General features: G+C 43.4%; 1 protein-coding gene across 1 annotated transcript in view; it reads right to left on the bottom strand.

Moving 5' to 3' along the window:
• plcl1 (phospholipase C like 1) overlaps nucleotides 1-24,965 on the bottom strand; it is a 50,708-nt gene extending 25,743 nt beyond the window's left edge. Inside the window, exon 1 of the mRNA XM_079277032.1 lies at nucleotides 24,076-24,965. Coding sequence (XP_079133158.1) covers nucleotides 24,076-24,255 — 180 coding nt within the window. The 5' untranslated portion in view covers nucleotides 24,256-24,965. The remainder of the gene's footprint in view (nucleotides 1-24,075) is intronic.
• Between the last annotated feature and the right edge of the window lie 2,752 nt (nucleotides 24,966-27,717).

A 27,717-nucleotide genomic window follows, 5' to 3' on the forward strand; every position in this document is an offset into this window, starting at 1 on the left:
ACTAGGAATGTGTATGCGTGTGTGTGTCTGTTGTACAACCCAGCGTCCCACCCATTTCCTGTGTGTGTGTGTGTGTGTGTGTGTGTGTGTGTGTGTGTGTGTGTGTGTGTGTGTGTGTGTGTGCGTGTGCCTGAGAGGATTTCCACTAACAAACACGTGTATTTGAATTCCACAAAGTTGTGCAAAAAAAACCAATCAGTGGTTTGATCCTCCAGCGAGAAAGTCTAAAAATGTATCGACATATATTCAAATTAGAAGAAGATAAAACAACAGAACGGGCAATCCAATAGTTTATAAAAGTGGCACTAAAGGAGGAAATAAAAAAAGACAAAAAATTATATTTATCAGATTCATCACGGTGGAAAATACAAGAACAGAGACGACAAATGAATTGTTGGTTTGAGGAAACAGCAGCCGGTTTCAGAGAGAATTCATCATCATCATCATCATCATCATCATCATCATCTGTTGTGTAAATAAATTTCTCATTAATTACGAACGTTTTCAGAATGTTCTTTTACATCTTGGCACGAAAAGAAAGGGAAACAATTGGAGGTGTTTTTTATTTACAGGTTATTATGAAGCGGTTTACTGCTCCGGCCCACTTGAGATCAAACCGTGCCGCATGTGGCTCATGAACTAAAATAAGTGTAACACCTCTGGGTTGAAAATGAAGAGTGAGAGAACGAGAGCCAAGTGAGACCGCTGGAGAGAAAAAAGAGAAATTATGTCGAAAGTCAGTAAAGCTAACATTAAATGACAGGATTTCATAACATCTGAGACATTAGGAGCCATCAGAAATGTGTTGTACAAACACTGTCTGATGTACAGACATATATCAAACCAGCTGTTAAGAAAAGACAGTGAAGACAAAGAAAGAGAATAAACAAGCGAAACTATGACCAGAAAAAGCAGAGTGAGAAAAGGCATGCGAGGGATGGAGGGAGGATGAACTATGACTGAGATCGTGAGAGAGAGAAACACTTCACGGCCTTGGGAGCAGCTGGACTGATAAACCAGAGTAACAGTTCGAGTGAGACTCAGGAGGGAAACAAAGCAACATCGAACCAATATGCGTTCGCCTTTGTTCAGCAACAGACGAGCCGAGAACAGAATTTCTAGAGACGTTTTTTGGCACTCGTGCTCGATTACACCGACAACTGCAGGTGCAAACGCTGTAAACAGGACGTCGTCAAAAGTGAAACGTGTGCGAGTTGAAATTGAAGCGCTGAAGTTTGAGTTGACTTGAAATTGCTGAAAGCAACAGATCATTTTAGTTTAAAGATTGAATGAATTCCTCACCCACAAAATGACCAATGACCACCTTCAATATATTCTATTGGTCTTGAAGAACATCTGCCGTTTGTCGACGACACTTTATTGTACATTCACATAGATTCATGAGGTCAAATCTACCATCTTATACAGAAACTCTGGATCTGAAGCATCACACTCCTACCAACGTTCACACTCCTACACTAGACTAGAAAGAATATATCATTAGTTCCTAAAGAATTCCAGTTTCTAGAACAATACAGTGACACGCACTGTTACAAAACCACATATGCACACAATAAAAATGAAGAACATTGATTTACACCTCTTCACTTTGTTCTGTGTTTTTAATGTGGCAGGGGGAAATACATAAAAAGGAAATACATATAATATTGTATTTAACTTTATTTCTTTGTTTGATTTGTTTTAATTTAGGCATTTAAAATATTCCATCGTACAGGGAGTATGGTGCTTTATTGCTTTATTGACGGACATTTTACAACAAAACTATTAAAACTTCACCGTTCGATTTTCTATTTCATTTTCAAGGGATTAAAAGTTTGGATTTTGAACCTTTTCTGTTGATGTGTAAGAACTCACTGGAACCATGTTTGCAGAAGTTTACTTGAACTCAGAAATCAATGTTTTTTGTTGCCGTTTTTTTTAATTCAGTCCACGTTGCAGAGGTGAGACCAATTCCAGGTGTTTCCCAATCAACCGCACAGAAACACAGAAATGAAAGAGAGATTGTTATCGGAACCAACCAACAACAGCACATGACCCTTCGGTAGAAACAGTAAAAAGGGTTTATGGGTAAAAAAAGTCCACGGTTGATATCAATTTCTTCAAGCTTGGAAAGCCAAAGAGAACTCTAGACAAATTACAGCCTGGACTGTTGCTCAAATTTGTATTTATTCAAGACGTTTATCAGCTTCCAACATGTGAACATCAGGAGAAATCTGTGTATTTACTTTATCTTTACGGTTATTCAACGCTCCTGTTCATATAGGCCTTTCCTTTCCTTTCCTTTCCTCTCCTCTCCTTCTCAGGACTTGAAGCACGAGAGTGCAATTTGTGCTCGACTGGATTTCACAGTTGCTGATCAAGTATATTTGAGATAATCATCTTTTCAGTTCATCTCCCCAGATAGAAGTCGCAGGGATCGGCACCTCAAAACCTCCACGGCGAAGAGTCACACTGACGCATGGATTGATGAGGGGATGAACAGATGGACGGATGAGAAAGAGGGCAGAGAGGAGCGAGGAGACAAGGAGACGGCTGAGAATAGATGGGTGGCAAAACCGAGACAAGAGCGCGGGAGGGAGCGAAACCCTGAGCCCAAAAGTGAGTATGATAAATGTCATTCTATTACTGCCCGAGTAGAATTTAGGACAGCAGGAGGGGGGCGAGACGGAGGAAGAAATAGAGTGGCTGAGCAGAGCGGAGGAGGGCTGGAGGTTAGTCGAGCGGTGAGTTCAGAAGTGTATCCAGACTGTGGGGACAAGATGCTGCGGCATGTTGTGTTGTCTACGGTCGGCACCATGAAGGCACGCATTCCAATTAAATGCTGCATTTACAATACAACTGGATATATTCAAGTTTCTCGCCAAAAACTTGGATTTACCAAGATTACATTTCAACACATCACGATAGAGTTATAATTTAGCTCCGCCAAACACTCATTTTTACTGTGTGGAGCTTGAACGCACCATAATGTTCCTCAATGGAACCTCGGTTAACGTTAGCTCAGATATAAGCAGGGCTGTGCTAAGGAGAGACGGTCACTGCAAGTTGCAGCTCTTATACTTATTATATCAATATATTTACCTTCTGACTTATCTTACCGAGACTCGCATGCATACACGGTCGGACCGGCTACTTAAACAAAGCACAGATAAGCTCAGAGAACACAGAGACGGAGTGACTTCGTTCTCTGCTCAGGTGGACATTACTCCACCTTATCTTTACATAGACAGTACCTGTTTGAGGCCACATCAATGCTCTGAATGCAGCACCTTTAAAGAATGATTGTAAGTCATCAGTTTTTGGAATTTGGAAGTACACACACAAGCTATTTGTATTTAGTGTAAGCGGTTCAAAGATGTTTCCAGTAAGCAGAGATGCAAATATGACTGAAAAGAGGAAGTGTGTGCATGTTGACACCAGGATTTAGGGGCGTGTGTGCAATTGTGTGATTAAAATAGATGAAAGTAAGAATTAGAAATACAGAAGTAGAGTTCAGCTGTGAGCGCCTCACGCTGCTCCCAGCAGGGATACGGAAGCAACGGCACAACAACAACAAACACAGGGTTTGTAGGTGGATGCCGGGGAGTCAATGCTATGCTAACAAACACACACATTCACTAACACACACACGAAGAAACACCACGGTTTATTTGGTGTCCTTGAAAGCAACAAAAAGCTTACACACAGTGTTGTGACCCCATTAGTTCAGCGTCAGCCCACCGGATGTCTGTGTGTTTGTGTGCTTTGGAGAGCAACATGGGAACATTGTAAACACACAAACTATGGGAGGCAATTAATGCCTTAAAATAACTATTTCGGGACGAACATCAAACGAATCAAGCAACTAATTCATAACTGAAATCATTGTTTTGTGCAAATCTTTTGACTTGAGCGTTCTCGCAAGCAGCTTTCAAAGATTATTTCACAAATCAAGAAGGTGAGACATCAATTTGCAAACGATTTCTGTGTTGAAAGATTGAAGAACACTCATCCAAAGAGTCATATTTAGAGAACACTGCACACAGAACCAAAGACCTGCCCCCTCTCCAAGCGTCCCCTCGACTCCATGAGCCTCCTGTGGGACGTCCTATCGGCGGTGTGGAAGAGAGCGCTGGATATATCCCACCGAAAGGCCCAGGGAAGTGGAAGCAGAAGCCAAACATGTCTAAGAATACTAATGGAGCCTAAATGTCATATTTGTGTGGCTCTAACTATTTCTGAAACACTTTCTATTTACTGTACAGCGCTCTGTATTTACCCTCCGTCATTTTATGAGCTTACCTCAATCATAACTTACGTTATCTGTTAGCGTCTTTATTTAACCGAAAAGGACTGTACGAACCATTAACTAGCTCTCCTCCTGTCGAGAGTTCTGCAATTTTGCCGTCGCCATCTTGGCTTTTCGGACTGAGGCAACCAGAGGAGTCGCCCCCTGCTGGCCAATAGACAGAATGCAAGTTTTAAGACACTTCCGCGTCGGCTTTACTTGTCAGAACCGAACGTTGCCGCCTGGTCAATACGATATTTTTGACCAAAATCGAATCAATTTCTTTCTTTTTTTATTCCAGTGTGGACATTTTTGTTTCACTTGATAATACAGACACAAAAGTAACTCTATAAATCAACTTCCACGCAAAAACAAACTCCACACATCTTCTGATCAAATCATTTAAACAACTTTCCTATTCTTACAATCCAGGGTGCTGTTACAGCTGCTAAAGGTTCGCAAACACAACATAAACATGTGCAACCGAATACACACACACACACACACACACACAGGCCCTTGTAAACAACATTATTCTAAGAAGCAGACTGCTTCTCATGGTGTACATATAAGCCATTCCCACATCAGTGCTATTTGTCACTGCAATGACCTCCCATCAGCCTCAAGCTCATTAGCAGCACGTAGCACATATTTTGTCTCGTACACATTCGCTTCCATCCATATGCAACACGTACTTTGTTTACTGACATTCTGCTCTAACACACACACACACACACACAGCTATATATAGACCTTAATGTTCCATCTCCTTGAACACAGCATGGTCTCACAAGAATACTATATGGGCCTCGACAGCTCTTCTCTTCCATGTGTTGAATTTATAGTTGTCATATAACAAAAACGTGTTGGCATACACACACATACACACACACACACACACACACACATTTATAGAAAGGCAGCCTCCCTGATAAGCTGCCTTAATGTCAGGAGCGTAGCCCAGCATCACTGTCAGGTGTCATTATCTAACAGCAGGCATCCTTCAGTGTACAATGTGTGTGTTCACATACTATCTCCATGGAGACCACATGAGTCTCTGACAGTTTTCATATTATTGTAGACTCCAGAGATTTTTAGTCTGCATATTTGAAGGAAAATGTTTTGATGATTTTTAAAACATGCCCGAGAGCACAGAGCCTTTCAGTGTTTGCTCATGAAACAGAGAGCATGGAGGCCCATCCACTCACATCTGGTTCTAAAGTTCTGATTGGATGTTTGAAAGATGACATGCTCAGTGACGTGTGACGTAGTTGGGACGTGGCGACGTCTCTCATGCGTGAGACCCAAAATGGCGGATAGCCAACAGGAGACCCGGTGTCTACATGTGCTGGTAGCTGTTCCGCACGTAGCTAAATTAGCTCAAAGCTATATGTGTGTGTGTGAGTTAGTAAAAGGGAAAGGAACAAAACAAATGAAATAAAACAAGCGATTACGATCCTCTGCGCCGCGCAGGAGTACTGAAGGTTGCTCTCTCAGCCCGGGGAGAGAACAGCGACTCTTTGTCTCAGCCGGCTCTGTTGCCTTACGGTACGATTCAATCGTGGTGAATTCGGCCAGCGAATATAAACTGTTAACCTAGCATTTTGGTTAAAAGGAGGAACAACGTTGATGTGCCTCCTGCTACCCCGGAGGGATTGTTGGAAAAAGCGTTTGTGTGCTCCCTAGCTCGACGGAGGGCGAAGGGGAAAAAGCATTGAGGTGTGAGCTGCAGGTAGTTTTGTAGAACGGTGGCTGAACTACAGGGGTCCTGGGGTGTCTTGGCTCTCGGCCAATGAGATTGCAGCGGTGCATTCAGGTGACTTCAGGAACCATAGTTTTTTTTGGGGGGGGGGGGAATTCACACCCTAATGTGAAATTCCTTCAGAGGAGGTTTGCTCTCATCAAACCAGAATCAGGATGAAACCTTTGCTTGCAAAAGGGACGACCTGACTCTCTTTGTCCACAGCACATGTTGAAGCCATATGGTCAGACCCCAACACTGACATACGGAATAATATTGCACACTGAAACAAAGACGCCTTCTTCAGCCCTCGTCAATGCAGCATCAACAGATCATGTGTGCAGACGTGAACAAGTGACTTAATCACATACGCCTCCATCCCCGAATCAGAGCAGCGTTCAACAGGTGGAGCACCGAGAACAGAAGACTTTTGTGCAATAATAATAATTCTGGTTTCTCCTTCCGTGTCGCGACAAGTGTAAAGGCAGAACACGCGGTGCGGTCATGCGTAGCTGCTAATTTCGATACCATTCAAGAAGAAGAATTGATTTAACCAGACTGATCCTCCTTCTCACTTTCATCGTCATATAGCATCATAGCCCAGCTGTCATTCGGCTTTTCTTCATCTCTCAGTATCAATCTGTCTCTGCTGTCCTTTCATCACTGTCTCCATTGTCATGTTGATTGTGTCTCAAGGGAGGCCCTACAGCAGCCTTCCAATCTCCACCTCTCCGCCGCCTTTTTTCATTCCCTTGTGCTCCACTTTTCTTTTCTTTTTTAACCACCATACACATGCATCTTTTTCTTCTCCAACAAGCTCCAACATTGTTGTCTCACCCTCTCTGGTCCTCTTATTTCACAGCTGGATAGGGCACACACAGGGCAGTAATGAGAGCACACACTGATGTCTGCAGGAGGCAGGAGGTAGTAAAACTACACAAATACTTGAAGTCCTGTGTGTAAAAATGACATGTAGCATGAATGAACATATATGAGCTCATACAGCACAGCTCACACACATACAGGCCGAGTGGGATACAAGCCCTAAAGGCTATACAATATGCCCTGGTGGCTAAAGGGTAAAGGCCTGAACCTGAACCACAATCTCCATCATTCAAGTCCAGACAGACCTTTGCTGCCTGTCGTCTCCAATCTCCAAAAAAGCCTAAGTTCACCAGAAAAAAGCCTAAGTTCACCACAAAAAAAGTCTAAATTCACCAGAAAAAAGTCTAAGTTCTTTTGCCTTGTGTTTTGATGCTTTTAATGAGTTTATGTGAAGCACTTTGGATTACCTTGTTGTTGAAATGTGCTATACAAATAAACTTGCCTTGCCTAAGTTCACCAGAAATAAAGTCTAATTACACCACAATTTTTCAGAAAAGTTCACGAGAAAATACCAAACTTAAATGAATCCGTGCTACATCACAATATGCACTCTCAACTAAAATGGTGCCAATCAGAACCCAAAAGTGCTTCTCTGGCTTGTAATAATAGGGACACCTGCTTTGGTGCTGTATAGCACCCATCTTTAAAAAGGTGCTATACAACACCTTTTGAGGGGACATTTAGCACGATATTGCTGGACAAAAATGGTGCTAAATGAAATGATGAATCATTTAGTGTATGTATGTTTTTTTGTGGCTCCATGTGACACTGAAGAACACATTGGAAATAAGTAGTTTCATGCTGTGGTTCTCAACAGGGGGCGTACCACAAAAATACAAATCCACATGATCACATGCAGACGACGGCTCGAAGGGCTTGTCAACTGGAACCGCGACCCTTAAAATCGCCTGTGAGAATGAGCTCAACAGCCGTGAAGGTGTGAGGGCAAAGTTGAGCTCACTTAGAGGAGGAGACATGGAGGGGAAAAATAAATTGACAGCAACATCCATTTTGCAGTTCATTTAAAGTTGGAGTTTCTATTTGGCCGAGGCAAACTGCAGTCAATGGAGAGAATATGAGGCTGACGCGCGCTGCTGCACAGCTAATGGTTTGCTTCCACAGTGTTGTGGGTCATGTCTTTCCGAATTTCAATTACATCTGGTGAGAACACACCAGAGCGCACAAACACGCACACTCTATGTGCCTCATGCGGCGCTCTGATGTGCAATAAGAGTATTTGCATTCACCCCGGGTTTCATGCTTCACCGACACGCTCAAGACTAAAGTGGCTCTCTGACACAGCACCAAGAGAGAAGACCCGACTTCTCTCAAAAGAAAAAAGTCAAACATACATTCACAAATCAACACATGCATACATGAAAACCCACAAATCAACACATGCATACATGAAAACCCACAAATCAACACATGCATACATGAAAACCCACAAATTCACACACGGCAACAAGTAGCAAATAGAAGAAAAGTGCACCTCAAGCTCTGTTACAGTCCGTCACAGTAAATAAAGACAATTAATGAATGAAGTGAACTTGATTCTCCTGGTTGCTCGTTATTGACTTTAATAAGACGAACAGTAGACGTGGAGACTGAGACAGGAGAGAGAAGAGACAGTCGATAAAGCAGGAGAAAAACACAAAAAAACACCCTTTATTTTAAGCATTGCAGAATTATTTGTCATGACCGAATAATTTGAAACTGGTTGTTTTTTTAAATTGTATTCTTCTTCTGACTCAAGCTTTTCTGGCCACAGAATCATCATCAGCTGTAATACTTAAGTGATTTAGCAGTAGGGTTCTCACTTAAAAAAATGTCTCGTTCAAAAACATCCAAAGTCACAAAATTCACTCAAATTACTTCAACGGCTTTTAAAAGTTGCGACAGCGAATGGCTCTCCATACAACTGCTAATATTTGCATTGGACGAAAACACGCACACATTTGCATTTTCCTTCTGCAGATTCTCTGGAATTTCCGCAGAAATTTGGGCTATATTTGGTTGGAAACTTAGCTACTGTTAGTAGGAACTGTTCATGCTTTGAACAGCTACTGATGATTCAAGGGAGATTGTGCATTTAATGCTCCAACTGCTGCCCACCTAACACTGTCCATGCAGAAAATGCACTGTCACCTCAAGAACCCTGGATCCTTGAAATAAAGCCTCCCACCACTGATTAATGCATTTTTGCTTTTCCTTATGCTAACATGTCTCCTCACTCCTTGGCTCCTCCCAGCGAGGACATGAGAGAGCGATGCGAGGAAGAGACGAGAGGACGGATGAACCAAAGCTGCCAAATGAGAAATCCTTGGTTCCATAGCGGCTAAAGCGGCTAAAACTGTGTGCCACACATGTGGAGGTGCGGCATTTATACTTCACGGCACTTGATAAAAGTCCTCCGCCTAGGATGTACCTGTGCTTTCTTGCTCGTCGCCTTCTCGAGGTGCATTTAAGGGATTGGAAGCTCCACCGTGATGGCAGAAGGGGAAAGATTTGAGGATCACGTGAGGAAGCATAAGCAAGCAGAATGAAACGCAAGCCATAATTTGACACAGGTAGAGTGACACACGACGTCACTGACAGAAAGACAATCCAGCATGTGTGAACATTGAAGATCAGACACATGGTGGAGACCGAACCATTCGTCACTCGGAGTCCTGACAGCCGAGAGGAAAGTATGACGGGCCGAGAAGAGAGAGGTGGAATTAAACCCCTGATAAGATAAGGCACTGAGGCGAAAAGACGAAGGTGGGACACAATGGAAAAGAGCTGAAGTGAAGATGCAGTCAACTGTGTGTGTGTGACAGGCGGAGACGGAGAGGACAGCTTTGTGCGCAGGCAGACAAGCAGCAGCGCTAAATAAATCAGCCGGCGCTGAAAATAGCAAATTTGGACCGCCCAAAATCCTACTCCTCTTCATGGTCTGTTTGAGTCTAAATGGACCATCATTTACTAAATGAACAGTCGTTCGGGGGATTACATGAACCCAACGGTTTTCTTTCCCAACCAAAATTGTTCCAATCAAAGTAGCCAGCAATAGCTCCAAAAGTCACAAAGATATATTCATATCATTTGTATTGTCACTGCACATTAATCTGCATAAAGCTTAGTTTTGGACATTGACACTCAGCAGCAGCCTCAGCCAATGATATTCGACATAATGTCACGTTTGACAAAGACATCAGTGAGTACGCATCCTAAAATCTTGTTCTCTTGAAATACTGAAAGTGTAATAGTACTGTTTGAAAACAAAGTACGTAGAGGATAAGTATCTAGACATGTCAGAACAATATAATAATCTTCCATAACTTACAATCGCCTACATACAACACTAGGACTAACTACACTGCAACGCCGTTTCCTTATTACTTTTGTCTGCTTCTGTCTGATTTCAAGTGGAGAATCTGCGTCCTGCTACAAGTAGACGTATGGGTGACAAATGACACAATAAAATGCAGCATGAGTGCGATGGCCTTAAGCGTGAAGGTGGAACAGTCGCACAGGAGCCGGCTAATTACCACGACCGGTAATTGGTGACATTATGTCTCCAGCAGATGTGTTTAATCTACGATTAGTGACCTTAGCTCTGCGTGTCGTCAACGTTTGATTTTATCCCAATTAGTGTCTTGTGTCCCCAGTCAGTCAAAGACGCAAAGTATGACAGGATCCTTGAATCTTGAACCTGGAATAAATCACCCAGAGTTTGTGAGTTCATTTCCGCCATCTTTATAAAGATTTGATGTTGAAAGTAAAACCATCGTTCATTGTCCCAGGCCATGTTCACTGTAAGACAAACTGGTAAAGCTGGTATTATAGATGAGCTTCACTTATTTAATTCACTCAATTATTTATTTTTCTGTCTTGTTATGTTTCAGCATGATCGGTGTTCTGTCTGCTGGTTTATCTTTTTGGCTTGCTGTATTGAAGAAGACTATTGAAGAAGACTTGAAACTAGAGATTGAGACCATAAACTCATGTTTACTGAGGTAATAAATCAAGAGAGAAGTAGAGTCATCTTCTCATAGACTTCTATACAACCAGACTTCTTTTTGCACCCAGTTAGAGAGAATGCAAGTTTAAGACGCTTCAGCATCGGCTTCAACATACAGAACCGGAGGTCGCATCGCAGCCGTAACTGCTGATATTTCTACACTACCAGAAATGTACAGAGCGGTCTGATGACGTCAGTGAGGTTACAGAATAAAAAGTTGTATTTAATTGAAGCGATGTAAGCTATTATGACTCAATGGGTGACGTGAAAAGCTGGCAGATGAGCGAAAGAAAGAAGGAAGAGGTGTTCATACGGAAAGAAGGAGAGTATTTCTGGGATTAAGTCGACTCCTAATGATGCCCCGTTCCTGCAGCAACAACAGAAAAACGGCAGAGGAGTTAAAGAGGGGAGAGAACATCTCTTCATGCTAGACAAGCTGTAATTGTTTTAATTAGCCCTTGTTTAAATCTGAATAGATGCCCAAAGCTGGAGTACAAAGGTGGGGTGTGTGTGTGTGTGTGTGTGTGTGTAACACTATCCTCCAGAGGAATAACTGCTTTGCAAAACATCTTTTTTTTTTAATTTTTGTTTTTATGCCTGGTTGTTTGTGCACCAGCCGGGTTCCCCGTCTCCCTGCCTGCTCACTAACAAACACGCCTGCTTATCAGCTTCTCCGTCCGTCACCGCAAAATAAATCTGATAAAAGTGGGAGAACGATATCCAAAGAGCAAGAGGAGCCGTGAGCAGCTCTGCGTGGTTATGGATCATCAGTGTCAGCTTGTACAAACGAGCTAACAGTCCAAATTCCAAAGCAATGGAAAATCTAAATGAATGTGCAATTTAAACATGAACATTGGGAGTTGAGCACATAAAGAGGTAAGAGATAAACAGGTGGTGGTTGGTGCCATTGAACCGTGCATCATGATTGGAATCATTGAAGCTTATGTTGAAAGCGGTTTAAAGATCAGTTGCCTCGTCATGAATTGAGTTTTATGCAAATGTTATGGTTTGTGTTTGTGGACACATTTTATTGTGGAGGTTTGTGGATCTTAATGGTCCATCTAGGGACGGGCGTGGAAAATGATCCTGGACTATAAATGCTCTCTTTATGCATCATTGGTTCTTTTTTTAAAAGATATTACAGTTTGTTTTTCTTCCAGCGTCTCCACTTTATGCAGAAACTAAAAATGTGCTGAAAAACAGGTGGACAGAAGCACACATTGCAGCCTCAGCCTCCTACAGTTTGAACTGCAGCTGAAACACTCCAAAAATCTGCTGGGAGAAAAAAAATATTTAAAGAAAACACGTGTGTGTGTGTATGAAAAAGAGAGCCAGATGGAGAGTAATTTTCTCCCCCCCCCCCCCCCCTCTCTCTGTAGCCAGGGAAACCAACCAAAGTTGTCCTCATTTGAGGTCAGAGGTCACGGGTGACGTGCAGGAAACGGCCGCTGGAGGACAGAGAAGCCGACGGACGGAGAGATTTGATTTGACCGTTTCAGCTCAGAGTGAAACGAGAGAGCGTGGCGGAGACAACGGGGAGAGCCCGAATGGCCTCATTGAGGTTTTTATGGTTTCTGTGAGACGTGTCCACTCCGCCCCAACACGTCTGGGAGCACAGTGACCTCACCGCCCGAATCCACACAACGATGTGTGAAGCAGTGAGCAACACTGGGCTGAACTAGTCACGCTGCTCACGCAAAGCAGCCGAAAGAGTCCGTTTTAGATCCAGATCAGCTCAACTGGAAAAAAGACAATTTACAATTCATCTTTTTGATTTGTTTAATTTATTCGTTACTACAATTCTTTTGCTTTTTTTTGTGCTCAAAGCATCCAAAAATGACAACAACAGCAAAGTCCTCCTTCACGGGCAGCATCCCGTAGTTACCTCGCTCTCATTAAAAACGGTTTCTGCTCAGGAAAACAGCCCCAATTAAAAGTCTTCAGAGAGGTGTGTGGATCGTCCTGAGCTACAGAGGCATTCTTTCTTGAAAGAGACGGTGACATCTCAAAACATTAGAGAAATAATAAATGATCTGCATGACGGGCTCAGAGCCTTATTATTCTCTGCTGACCTCTGTTTTTATGTCTTTATTCTGGTTTCAGGATTGCCTCTGAAGTTGTACGTTTTCTCGTACTTCTTCTTTTAACAGTTTGTTTCAAAGAAACTGAAACCGCCTGGAATTTATGTGCGTGTATGTGATGCAGTATAAATAGATATGCCTTGGATGGATACCACTGTGACCTCTGACCTGCTCTCTCTACTGGCAGCTATCCAACACGACGCTCCTGCAGCAAACAGACGATTTATGCAGAATTCTGTTGTTGTTTTTTTGGTAACAGGGTTTGTTGTTGTTGAAAAGAAGCAGGTGTGAGCTTAACATGTTCATTCATCTCGTCCTCCAGTGGGATGGATGTTTACGCTCTCTCTCTTTCTTATTGCCTGAGGCAACGAGAATACAGGAAACTTTCCAGAACGTTGCTTCTTTTAGATGCTACTGAATTAAGAGGACCCTCCGCTACTCTTGCTGATTTTCTTTAAACTTAAAAAAAATAAAAATCAGGAATTTCATAAGCTTTGCCACAATGTCAAACATTGCTTCTGTTCACATGACCCCACAAAGCAGAGGCATTCTGGGTAAAAAGAATGTGTGAAATGAGCATTTGACTTGAGATACAGGAGCTTTGGTTGTGTGTGAACTTGCCACCTACTGTACATGTCACGCGACTTCATACCATGTGACAGGTTTTAAATACATATAAAGAATTTAGTGGAGGTTTCATATAGAAATTATAAATCATGCAACATAAGCGGCTGGCGTATATGGTGGATTCTTGTACGGGATGTCATGAGTGGTGGATTACAGAGCCAGCGAACGGCAGAGCTCAAGTCCAGCTCGTTACGCTTACGACACGTGATCTAGCAAATCTACAGAACACGCCGATCCAAAATGTTTTGTTGTTTTCTGGAAAACAAATGACCTTATTGAGTTTATGCCATCGAAAAGCTGCTCACACTTACAATCTCAGGACAAAGGAGCTTTACTTTGGGCTTAAAGGATAAAACTGGAGTTGTTCTGTGCGTTTCTGATAAATCCCATGAAAAGATCAAAACCAAACGTTCATGTGTCCGTCTCTAAGTATTAGTCTGTGGCACTCAACCCCGAGTCTTTGTGTTCCTAAAGACGGAAATCTTTAACAACACAAACTTCATTAAAAAAAAACAAAGGCTCAGTCATTCCCTGAAGCAGTAGTTTTTAGCACACTTTACACAAACAAGAGTAGAAAATGCATTTGTTGGGGACTATTTTCAGAGGCGGATTAATACAAATGTAATATATATATATATATATATATATATATATATATATATATATTTTTTTTTTTTTTTTTTTTTTTTTTTTAAATAAAAAGCCAGAAAATAGTAAAAAAAATCTAATTTCTCACAGCCAAAGGTGACGTCTTCAAATTGCTTGTTGATCAGCAGTCCATAAAAGTTCTCCAGTCTACATTCATCACAGACGGTATGAAATACGGACATCGTCTGAATCTCAAAGTGTTTGAATCAGACCATCGACGTCTTGGCAGTGATGAGTTAAATATTATATTTATCTTTATATATATATATCTTTATATTATTTCTGCTGTAAAGGTGGGCACCAACTCTCTTTTGCTTTGAACTCATAATTGGCACAAAACCAAATTCCTCATCAGCAGTCGTCATCTTTGTCTTCAAAACTCTCAAAAGAAACTGCCGCTTTTCACTAAACCTGACGCCCAGGTGCTGCGCCATCATGTTACTGTGACAGTGAGCGAACATGAACAACATTGTGTCTGTATTTATTCACTGCGACCATGCTCCAGATGGTGTAATATAGTCCCTCGATACGCGTTTAAGGCTTGATATGCTTTTAACCTGGGACTGACAAATCACAGCTGTGAATCTAACCATCGAGTAGACTGCAGACACCGCGAATAAAAATGGGTTCCCATAATATCCAGAGCCCAACTGCGCCGTTGAATAATAATCGAGGGTGACTCGTGCTTTTCTGAACTGGGAAAACATATTCCAAAAGGTGCAGTGTCAGACGTGAAGAATTTTAGCAAAAAGTTGAACATGCGATTCTACTTTTCGCCATTTGTTTTTTTCAGGACACTGAGAATTTGAAAGTAAATCTAGCACACGAGGTAGAAAAGGAATGACTTTGGTTACAGCTTGACTCGAGAACAACCGAGCGGGATGAGGAGTTTATAAACTGCATCATGGATGAGGAGTGGGAGAAAAACAAGAGGGATCAACGGTGGGGAAAAAAGAGAGAGATAGAACATGTTATTATTTCGAGTAAAAACATCTCTTTAACAGCAGCAGAATGCTATTTTATATTGGAACACAGCAATATACAGTCGTGCCAATATATTGCTGTGGGAGGACGCACGAGTGCTCTATCGCTTCTTGTGTTTGTCTCTTTTCTGCTCTACCGCCATCGATTTGTGCCTTCAAAAGCACACGACTGTCCTTCTCCTCTCGTGCCTCTCAGAATCCACCACCTCTCCATGTCATCATCATTCCCTCTTTTCTCTCGTTCTGCAAGGCTGAATAAACAGGATGAAACAGGAGAGAGAGCGAGAGAGAACGAGAGAGCACTGGTGTGCAACAAATGCAATAATTTCAGATGAGATTTCTTCCAAAGGTGTTTTCAAATGAATCAATCGTAAAAACGAGGCCACAACCAAGAACATATGTCTAACTTTAAGGGTAGAAAGTAAAAAAACTAAATTGTAGACAGGTTTATGTTGTACTCTTGTCCTGTACCGTATTTTAGCAGTTCACTCAACCTGATCAAAGAACAGAAGCTCAACAGGTCTACACACCCAGCGATTGTTAACCATGAAGCCTCTGGCTAATAAGGATGTTGACTCAAATAATTGTATGTCAAACAGCTGTGTAATCGTGAGTAAATATACACCTGACACCGAGCGAGTCACTGTGCCTTTATTGATGATACACAACCTCGACAACCTAATTATCACGGTATCACGATGCCGGGCAGGTCTTTTTCAAAAGGTGCTGCCTGCCCAGCAGCAAACAGCAGGCAGACAGTTACAAACCAGCAGGTGATTATATGTATAGTGGAGCATTCAGCGGCTCCAGAGAGACATTTCCCTCAGGAGCAGGTGGAGGATGAAATAAATTCATCAGGTAGCAAGAAACACGACTCTAAATATCTGCTGGATGTTTGTGAAAAGATAACAACTTGCCATTTGGAAATTTTTGGCAATTAACACGAAGGAATGATTATTTATATACATTGCTAATCACGCATACTACTGGACACCTGCACTCTACAGAGCATACTGTTCTAGTTGCATTTTTAACTTGTATTTATATTTATTGCAGTCGTATTAGTATAAGTGTCTGCTTCCTCTTACAGCAGATACTTATCTGGTAAAATACATAGTTTCTCCTTGTACGAGATAAATGTGTTTTAAACTTAATCCCTGACAACCAAATGTAATAAACTAATAAAATAAAACGTAAAATGTGATGATTTGTTGAAGTTGTGTTTATGGATGTTTCTGCTGCCTCCAAGTGGCCACAAAATGTGTTAATGCTGGTTTATGAAACCAGGAGTGGTGAAAAATATCACACACAAACCATGATTACAGTCCTGAATAAAGGATGTTCTCCCCTGGATTAACACCGTAAACACAAACGCACACAGTTTTGGGGCGTGGAGGGCAGGAAACTGGGCTGGGATTAGAGGGGCAGTTTGTCATGGGTCCTGTGTGTGGTAGCCATGGCAGCAGGCGTGTGCGGTGCCAGGGATGTTCGCTGGTCCCGGTGAAGTCACAGCAGCCGACTCTGGCAGCCGCACAGCATTCCTCCTCTCTAAAAGAGCTGAAACATGCCCTTCACACACACTCAATGACTTACAAACACACACAATGACTTACAAACACACACACACACACACACATACATACACACACACACAATGACTTACAAACACACACACACACACACACAATCACAATAAACACTCTGTATGTACATGAGACACACACACACACACATAACTAGGCTCAACTGTCTGGTAAATCAGGACACACCTATTGGCATTAAAAGCAGCACGTCAGCTGGACGCACTCATAACTGAAATAATGAAGCACAGCTGCTGCAGGACACAGACAGTAGGAGCATGGAGAGGCATGCATTTGCTTTCAAACTGATCGTTTTTTGGTTATTTTAACACTTTTTCCTTCAAAAAAATAAAAAACTGAAACCAGTCCACCTCAACTGAGCTACGAAGACACGAAGAAAACTTCAGCCTGAAAGACTTCACATCGTGATAACATCATAAGTGACATTCCTGCACTGGCGACAAAATAAAATGGGAGATAAAATGCCTCAACATGACACTACACATCTTTCTATCTAGTATCATGGAGGACACTCCTTCAGGCTCTTTTGATCTTCTTCGTGGCCCATATGGGGATCACATTACCGTCAACACTTCTCACATAAAGACCGAGTTAAACCAACATTCAAAATGTCAACAGTGACAGCAGCTCATTTCAACTGAATCTAGAGCTGCAGCCATTGTTTCCAGGTCCTCACACATGAATTTGCTGCTCTGACATTGTAGTAAATTGTATATTTGGGGTTTTTTGGACTGTTGGTCAGACAGAACGAGACATTTAATGAAGTCACCTCAGGCTCCCTTTACATAGACCAACAATAATTGATGGCAGAAAATGGATATAATCGTTAGTTGAAGCCACAACACAATCGGCGTGTTCAGTGATTCGCTCGCGGAGGTGACGTTACTCTTTCGTGTCGAGCTCAACGTCCGTAAACTTTGACACCCGAACCTGACCACAAGCAAGTTGACCTTTGAAGAGCGTCCAAGATGGAGGAAGCTAGCGTAGCATTATAGCATCGTGTGTCGCAACATCCCGTTCCATTTAATAACCTCGGAATATAAAACCCTGCAAAAGAGCAACGGTTTGCTGAAAGCTATGAGACAAGAATCGATGGTACGATAATACATCTCTTGAATAAAAGAAGTTTACTTCTTTTCCCGTTAGCGACCAAAAAAAATGTGATCGAAATGTTTTTTTTATCTGCAACTATTTTGATTATCGATTAATCGCTACAGTCAAAGACGCAGAAAATCGGACAGTTCCAGGTTCTCAAATGATGTTGTTGATCTTGCATTTAAGGCTAAAATACCAACAGTCTGAAGATGTGACGGTACTTGTTTTTTCCCCGTACCACAGGTATCTCTGTGTGTGTGTGTGTGTGTGTGTGTGTGTGTGTGTGTGTGTGTGTGTGTTGCCCTCTAGGCTGAAGCGCAAAACAGCATAACAACTCGACATGCAGTCTCTCGAGTTTCCCCCGATCTATCCACCCTGAGGTTTAACACCACGCACTGCTGAGCACACACACACACACACACACACACACACACACACACACACACACACACACACCTCTCCTCTCTTTTCAGTATCTCCCCTCTCATCGAGTCCTTTGCGCGTCACTTTTCTACAACCTGTCGAACCACATTGAGCGTTTCTCATCATCTGCGTGCTCTGGAGATGCTCCCTCTCCGCTCCCAGTGATGAAGCGTCGCCCTCTCCTTTGTTTCCCGCATGTTTGAGGGGAAAAACTGACAGAAAGGCACGAAAGCTAGAGCGGTTCAAACAGGAAGAGATCTGTAGATATAATAAACGTCCTCACCCTGGCAGCCACTCTGCTTTGAAGCGAGTTTGTGTTTTCAGTTATTCAAATCTGAAATCCTCTTTATGCTCTGGTGTTTTAATTCCAGCACTGGAGACCTTGCCGCCTGCAGAGTCACTGTTTAAATCCCACATCAGTCGCATTAACTCTAATGACGCACATGAACACTCTCACATGTATCTCTCACGCTAATTTTCTACACACACACACACAAAAGAAAAACTTAGTCGAACACTAACAGAGAGCTGTTGGCTTTAAACATCACAAATCCAATTTCTGTGTGCAGGTTGGTCTGACAAATCTGCTCCGAAGTTCAACACAAGTTCTTTTAACACACTCATCTGAGGTCCAGCCACAATCTAGATCTAGCATCTCAATGATGGCACCAAGAAAGACAATATGGTGGACAGCAGTGCACGCCACAATAGTTTTCTTCCATTCTTATTTGCTAAATATTCATCATGACATTACATGCTCAGTGGCACTGAAGGGGAGCAGGAAAACCTTACAGACGATGCAGAGGAAACCCATAACCCACATAACCCGCGCCGCCTTTGTAAAGCTTCCTGTGTTGTCGGAGAAGGGTGCCATTCCTTTCGAGGCTGCACTTTGTGTTTTTTCGCAATGAATCGTGTCATATTGTGCCAGAACTACGTGTTCTTTGTTCACTTTTGCAGTCACACACACATGTAACTCCTGACCAGCAGCTGCGATGAGGTGGTGTGTGTTCCCGGGGAGATGTGGCACCAGTAGCAGAATGATACTGGGAGACAGAGGGCTCTCAGAGGGCTCTGATTGCTTTGCATTCACACACACACACACACACACACACATCGCATTGTCATTCCTCTTGACGGGTTTCCAGGAGTCCGTTGCTAACAAATCATTGTTCGCGTCTCGGCACTGCAGCAGCGGGACGGACGATTAGAGCGAACGCAACAAAGTGAGAACAATAGGGCTCAGAGAAACAACCGAAAACATCAAAAGTGCTGCTGAACGAAAGACCAGAGACGGAATAGAAAAGACAATGCGGGGTTTCAGCGCAAAGGGGTTGCAGATGGGAGAGGAGAAGGAAGGCAGTGGGATAAGAAACCCCACATGGCAGTCTGACTGAGAAGGGACAACAACAAACTCATATCGAACAAACACACGGCTCCCACTGTGGCCTTGATGTGAAATGCCATGACTTTCCTGAACGGAGTGGAGGCACAGCTGTGCACTTTGAATTTGTTAAAACTTTCATGGCTTGTTTGGCTGATACTCAGCTCACAACGATTTATAGAGAGATAACCGGCCTGTTTTACTGTACAGCTGAAAACCTGTTGGTCGGGCTGTCACCACTTTGCTTCAGACTGAAACATCTCAACAACTGTTGGATGGCGTGCAATGACATTGTGCATGGATATCTATGGTCCCCAGAGGATGCACCACTGTGTGAACTATATCGTTCATTCATTCAAATATCAATATATCAATAAAATGTTTAACATTCAGGAAATTCAGCGACCACTGGAAACCCTGCAGTAATACTGAACACGGTCAAACGGTGAGACATCGACTCTCCAAACACAACAGCATGAGAGAGCGAGATGGTGTCCTTCAACGCTCGAACAGCGAGCAGCCGGGCTGCACACCGGCCTGTCAGAGAGACACCCAACCATGCCTCCCCCTGAGCCTCATCCTGGGAAACGTGTGTCCATCCATGTGTGTGTGTGTGTGTTTGTGTTTTCATTCGATTGTTAATCCTGCAGCGTTCTGCCCTCCCAGGCCCGACTGACCGGCGTGTCTACCGTGCGTTTGCCTCCTGGCCTGTTGCGCGGTAATGCTGAATGCTAATCGCTGACGGTTTTGCAGGTGGAAAACATGAACAAACAGCCCGAGCATAACGTGTTTAACTTGATGGAGATTAACGTCCCTTTAACTCACTCGTCACACGTGATGAAGCGGCGCTCCGGCGGCCGCTGCACCATGAATAACGATGCATGAATGAGTGAAACTGAGCCCGAGCGGTGGAGGAGGAACTGTCAAAACAGATTGTTCATTCAGTTTTGGTATATTTACGGGTGAAATGTTATTGCATTAAAATGGTAGAAATGCTCTCAAACAGCACACTTCTCTTTTAAAAAGATATTCCAGGTTTCACAACTTCATTTGTAATAGCTAGAGAGAAAATGATCATTTGCAGTTGTGATAAGCTCGTCCTGCTATTCTGTTTTGCTTTATTCTTCTCCAGCTCAACATCCTAAAGGAGTCCCACCAGACTGTCCAGCCAGCCACGCACATGGAATTACTTCTTCATGAAACCGGAGAAGAAGGGAGTTATTTCTGGCATCAAGGGTCAAGAGGTGACCGGCCGTCCGAGCTTTATCGAGGGTTGGACGAACGTGCAACTCTCCCGGATGAATAATCAGTACAAACAATGAACAGCACAGAAAAAATATGGTTCAAAGATTAAAATTTTTTAATAAGTCAAACATCGTAAAATAAAGTGTTTCTGTGACAGTAATGCATCTCCAAAAACTGGCCCTTTGTTGCATGCCACACCATCTCTCTCTCCTCACATTTCCTGTCTGTGTCAAAGAGAACCAAAAAAACACCACTATTTTAGGCTCATGATTTCAGCGAATCCAATTGGTTTTTCTGAGTATTTTCTCAGCTCATATTCAAAATCACGAGCTGGAGCTGCAACTAATCTACCGATTCTTCATTCAATAAATCTCTAAAAGGTCAAAGAAAATAGTGAAATAATGACATCCACAATATTTCAAATGCCACTGCTTTGTCTTCTGTTTGCTTGCTTTGTTTATTTACCGCTCAAAAACCTTAAAATATTCAGTTTTACTGTCATAGATAACAAAGAAAACACTTTTCCATCAGACTACTTTGTGTGCTACTGTACTGTATATGTGTGCAGGTACGGATGATTGTGCGTTATTGATCAGTTGTATCGTCGCTCAATGTTGAGACTGTTCATTCTATGTAACAGTGCAAATAAAACTATATATTTGTACGAGTTCAACACACTTCTGGAGCGATGCGATAAACTAATGCTGTGCAGCCAACGATTGTTCAAAACTTCTCTTTTAAGCCGAGTGGAATTCTGCCACTGATGATGCGTTTGTGTGTTTGATGGGGTGAGCTGAACAAACAGGGGTGTGTGTGTGTGTGTGTGCAGACGGTAACATGGCATGTGTGGGAGTCTCAGACACACGCGAGAGTGTGTGTGTGTTGTAGTAATGTGAGCTGTGTCGGAGTGAACCTCGCCCTTTTCCTTCATTTCAACTGGTGACCTCACCAGTTGAGTCCCTTTAAGTCTGGAGGTCTGCTGGTTTCACGGTAAGTAAGAAGTGTGTGTGTGTGTGAGTGTGTGTGTGGAAAAAATGAATGAAAATGAACTCCTTACTTCTTCTCAAGCTCTGAACCATCTCTTTTCACTGTGGATCCACAATTAAATGTTAAAGTGAAATTAAATCAGTATGTACTTGTTTGGCGGTTTCCTTTTATTTGTGTACTTCCTTACAAACTGTGACTTTGTGTTTTTGGTGTTCTTTATATTTCCCGGTACGCAATTACCCGGATTACATACAAATAGATTTTGTAGGATACCCATGAATTATTGTGTACTACAGTGTAATTACAGTATACTTTCCAAATACCGGTAGCTACGTTATATGACAACAGGCTGTGTCTGTGTTCTTGGTGTAAAAGAGAAGATTGTCTTGTAGCAACGTTGGTAGACTCAACAGGATGACGTGGTCCAGTTGGTAGCACGATCACAGTGGACAGCGTGTCACTAAACATCCTGAAGCTAAGATACAAAAAAAAAACAATCCGTATAGTTCTACATCTAATATGTCCCCAAATAGTGAGGACATTTCTAATTTCAGTTTTCTCATTATCGACGAATCTGAGGATTATTTTCTCAATTAATAAAGACATTTTGACACATAATTGTGAAAAATGTAACGAATACAAAATCACAGAAGTCAAACCGTTGTCTCTGCCTGAGCCCCAAATATGTTCAGTTAACATCACATAAAGAACATCCTCATGTTCCTTACTGCCGGAACCAGAGAAAATGCGTTTGTTTATGCTTAAAAATGACTGAAACGATTACTCATTCCTCAAAACTGTTGCAGATTACTTGACTGATCTTACTGCAACTAAAACTCTGACAACGAATCTAACCGTCAGTGCCTGCCAGTTATTAATAATCTGACATATTTCTGGGGATTGTGAGCGGTATTGATACTCAGCGCCGGCTGTCACAGCTGATAGCGCCCGTCACTGACATCACTCCACTCATCCGTCCATCCTTTCAGCCACTTCCAAGCAGCAGTCAAAGGGACTCTCTGTTCAGCTGGGTCTTCCAGATGGGGCTGGCCGGGCCAACGATACAGTACTGACGAGGGGGGGGGGGGCTGGCAAAAATCACCACCTGCCCCGTGACTTCACCGCTGACATGAAATATGGAGCGCGATATTAGCATCAGATGTGAGAAGAAATCCTCCTCCTGCCTGATTTCTGACCGCGGGACACATAACCCGAGGTGGACCGGATACGTTTAGACGTTAAAAAGGTAACGATGCCATAACATGATCCTCACTTCCTCACCCGTGACCTGCAACCCGAGCACAGGTGAGGGTGGAAGAGCTACGACGTCAACCGCGACGTCGGCACGGTCGGTAGGTGAGGCGTCTTTCCAGCAGTGGTGGAAAGTAACTAAGTATATTCAAGTACTAGAATATTCTAAATGACTTTTACTCAGGATCTGAGGACTTCTTCCACCACCGGTTCCCAGGCTAGATTCATTTATATTTTAAATAGCACCCTGGTGAAGTTCATTCACAGTGAGAGGTGCATTTGTGCATATTCCCACAGCACCATTGTTCCTGTTGAGACTGTATTTAATCCTTAAAGCTCATTCTAATAAGGGGGGGGGGGGTAATCCTTAAGGAGCAGCTCCATTGAGCAGCAGAAGCATTGTAGTGTCGCACAGAAAGAACAAAGGGTCAGAAGTCAAAAGGTGTGCGTCACCTTGCTTTGCTGTGCGATCACTGGAGAATGTGGCGTGGCTGCTTTCAAACCTGCGGCCACATGACGAAGAAGGAGATTGTGGAATTTGAAAATTGGGCACATGTGACGCGCGTAAAAGGACGCCACATGGGAGATAACTGCAGACGTGACAAGATCCACTGCTGTCATTTCAGAGATGCATCACTTGTTGAATCATTTTACAACGTTGCACACGAATATGTTGTCTCCTGAGAGGTGTCATTTCGCACCATTGTTTGGCCATCTTGAACCAAAGGGATCCAGTTGTGTTTCCATTCATGCCCCTTAAGGGGAAGGTTCACGGGTAAAGAGGGACAGCTGGGGGGGGGGGGGGGGGGGGGGGGGGGGGGGGTTCTTACCTTAATGATGCTGCTCCGGCGAGGTGCTGCCTTCACCGAATCCAGGAGGATGGCATCGGTGTCCTGGCCGCCACCGGGGAGGATGACGCCGCTCCGCCGGCCGCGGGACGCTCTCGGCGGGATGAAGTCCGGCGCTCCGTCGCCGCACAACCCGTCTCCATTCCCATCACGCTCAGACATGCCGATGAGAAGCGGAGGACTCGAGTAAGAAACACCGGGAGAGGGAAATTAATCAAGTCGTCGGATCTGACCCGAATAAAGTTTGACTCTGCTGCGCGCGGATGCCATTTAAAGCAGAAAGGTTTGTTTTTTTCTAAAGCGTCCGCCGCTCAGCAGCAGCTCGGACAGACTGAAGGAAACGAATCGCCCCAATTTCATTAATTATGAACAGATTCTCAGAGTCACGGAGCACCGAGCCGTGCTGACTTCACGGTCCATTCTCCGCTCCACTCAATGACTCGCCGCCGAAATCAGAGCATCACGCGCAGGTTTACAGTAGATCGACTTGGATGAAAAACTGGACTTGTGCGCTCCCCGGATGCGCGCAACAAGTCTTCACCGTGCCCCGTCTTGCTTGCTGTCCTCGAGGCGGTGAAGCCACAGTTTGTGCATAAAAGACGCGTGAACCTTCAGTGCGTGAAGAGAAACGGGTAATGCTGCTGATGGGGACAACAGAAGTGTTTCAAAACAATCCAGCGTTGGCTACAAGGCTATACCCGAAACCCTGCTCCTCTTCTCCCCCAAAACACATCGATGCCAAAGTGCAAGAAAAAGGAGCGAACTTGCGCTGCGGTTTGGCGTCACGCGGAGAGAAGATCCGTTCGTCTGTCAGCGTGGAGCGCGTTGCCCTGACTGAAGGCGGCTCCTGTGGTCGTCTTGGGTTGTACTCAAACAGCAACAACAGGCGACTTTTGACAACAATTGACAGTCGCACCGCCTCTAAACCCGCCACCCCTCCCTTCATCCTTCGAACCCAGCTCCTCCCACATGCCGCCCAAAATCTTGACAGACGCGCGGGGTGGCCAATGCGCTCCTCTGCTGGGACGTTTGGAAGCAGTCGGAGGCGCTGATTGGTGGAGTGCCCAGTGTAAAGGGTCTGAGAGAGGCGCCTTATCACTCTTAAAGACAATGGAGCAGACACCGGGAGCACTGGAGAGGGCTGCAGAAGAAACCCCAGGGAACATCAGCAGTAAACGGATTTTGTTTTAAGAATTATTGTCTTAAAAAAGGATGAGAAAATACTTTATAGTCCACCTCAGTTAAAGTTTGTCGTCGGCTTCCCCCAAAGTACAGCACACCATTAAAAAACAGACAAATATAAGAATGCAAACGGTCGAGTTGCCGGTTGACAGATAATCAACCGGCAACTGTTTTTATAATCAGTGAAGTTTGTCTTCCAGCAAAAAGGCCAAACATGTTGGTGGTTAAAGCTTCTCGAATGTTAAGACTTGTTGCTTTTCATTGTCTTACATCATAACAAACTTAAAATCTTTACACTGTTGTCTGTCGTCACCTTGGACTTGAAAATGTCCCCTCTGAAAATGTTTTCTGATGTTTTATCGATTGTAATCTGCGGTTGAATCAATAATGGAAACAATGGTAAGTTGCAGACATAATATGAAGCAAAAACAGCAAAAGTCAAATCTTCTAAAGAAAGCCATGAAAGGTCACACTGTCTCACTACTGCTGGTGTATTTCATATACATTATATAAGACTGGAAAACCTAAGAAAAGCACACACATCAACAACCATGTTATGAGGTGAAGGAGGCTTCTTCTCTTGTAGTGTAATCTTTAAAACGTGACACTGTAACAATGAGATCTTTAAGGAGTAACGTAACTCCAGCCTGATAAGCAGTGTTTAAAGCTACCACAAGGGACTTTCCTTTTGTGTGGATTTTGGCGGTCCCTGTGGACGAAAGTGGTAGTGTTTAAGAGCACCAGACTCCCTTTAAAAAACCTCAAATTTGAATTCAACAGTTTACCCCACTCAGTCCTGGTGCTGTCTCTCCCGTGCCTCCCTTCCCTCCAGCAGGCGCAGCAATGCGTCCTGGGTCTCCAGCAGCGTGGTGTCGGTGTTGCCTCCCGGCGAGGACCAGAGGAGCATCAAGGAGCAGCTCTGCTCCTGTCCGGAGGAGGAGACGCTGCTGCCGGCTTCAGGATGAAGGTGGCAGCAAAGCAGGGACTGAGTCTGTCCAGGGCGGACTGGCCCCGCTGGAGTCTGAACTGATGAAGTTCATGAGGTGCACGCCTGACCTCTGACCTCTTCTTATTGTCCAGTTGGTGTTGGTTCGGAGTGACAGGCAGACCGGTAAAGAGTGAGGTCGGGGGTCGGGGTCAGGGAGGCAGCAGATCCCCCCCTGAGGCTGGCAGGATGTTAGTGTCTTGCTCAGGGACACATCAGCAGGCCGAACTGCTGCACGGACAGACACTTGAAGTTCTAGCTGTCTTAGTAACGCAGAGGATCTCTAATACAACTCCCAGTGAGGAGGTGGGCGTGCTTCTACAGTCGCTGGGGACGGTTGGAAAGATGGTGGAGAAGCTCAGCTATTGGTAGAATGTATAAATATACCCAAATACATGACTTTAGAAGGATTAAAATGGGTGTATGGCTGAGTGAAAGTACTAATACCTCACTCAATCTCATAGGAAGGCGGATGAATATCACAACATTTACAACATTTCCGTGTGTCATTATTCTGCATTTTATGTCAATTTACGCCACGTTTTTATCGTAAATATTAATATTTATTTAGGTAGCTAAACCACTTAGTTAGGTTTTGAAAAAACATTACGGTTGGGCTTTAAATAAGGAAAGAAACGAAGTCAAATATGTACGGAAACGTAACAGGAAAACACGTCACAAACGTCACCGACCTTACTTCAGTAAACGTATGTTTTAGCAAATCATCCTTCAGTGTAGCAGAAAAAATTCAAAGTACAATATTTGCTTCAGAGATGTAGTGGAGTAGAACTTACAAAAAATCCCAAAACTAAATTAGTATTCAGTTACATTCCACCACTGCTTGAAAACGCCATCCTGCAAAACATGTCGAAGTTTAAAAGTCCCTCAGAACAAAATGTTCCTCTGATTTGAAATAACAGACTTTTTATCCCGCGGGGCCGAGATGAAAGAAAACACACGTCCTCAATCCCAAATGAACTCTGAGCCTTTTTTCATTTGCATGGAAACACTTTGAAGGTAGTTGAGACTTAAACTCTCTGAATCCCCTGAATTATTTTTTGAAGGTGTTCCCGACTGAGCAGGTATGAGGGCGGTGTGAGTGTGTGTGTGTGTGTGTGTGTGTGTGTGTGTGTGTGTGTGTGTGTGTGTGGGGACCTTGAGCCACACAGCTGTGGAATGTGGTCAGCTGGTGAGGGCTATTAGTGCATGAAGCTCACCAGTCGCACCTCTCTGCTAGTGTTCGTGGAGCCAGAGTTCATTTCACGGAAAGAGAGAATTTTCCATGTTTGTATTTTCGCATCACGATGGAGAAGCCAAGAATAGAACTTGAAGATTCTGCTGCACTTGTTGCATAAAGTACACACACAGTAAATACATTTATACAAGTATATTTATTATTCTGTTTGATCTCCCTGAGTCCTCACATCATAATACTTCAACATGCTCACATGACATAC

The sequence above is a fragment of the Melanostigma gelatinosum genome (genome assembly GCF_949748355.1).
Source record: "Melanostigma gelatinosum genome assembly, chromosome: 10".
In the NCBI taxonomy this organism is placed as follows: Eukaryota; Metazoa; Chordata; class Actinopteri; order Perciformes; family Zoarcidae; genus Melanostigma; species Melanostigma gelatinosum.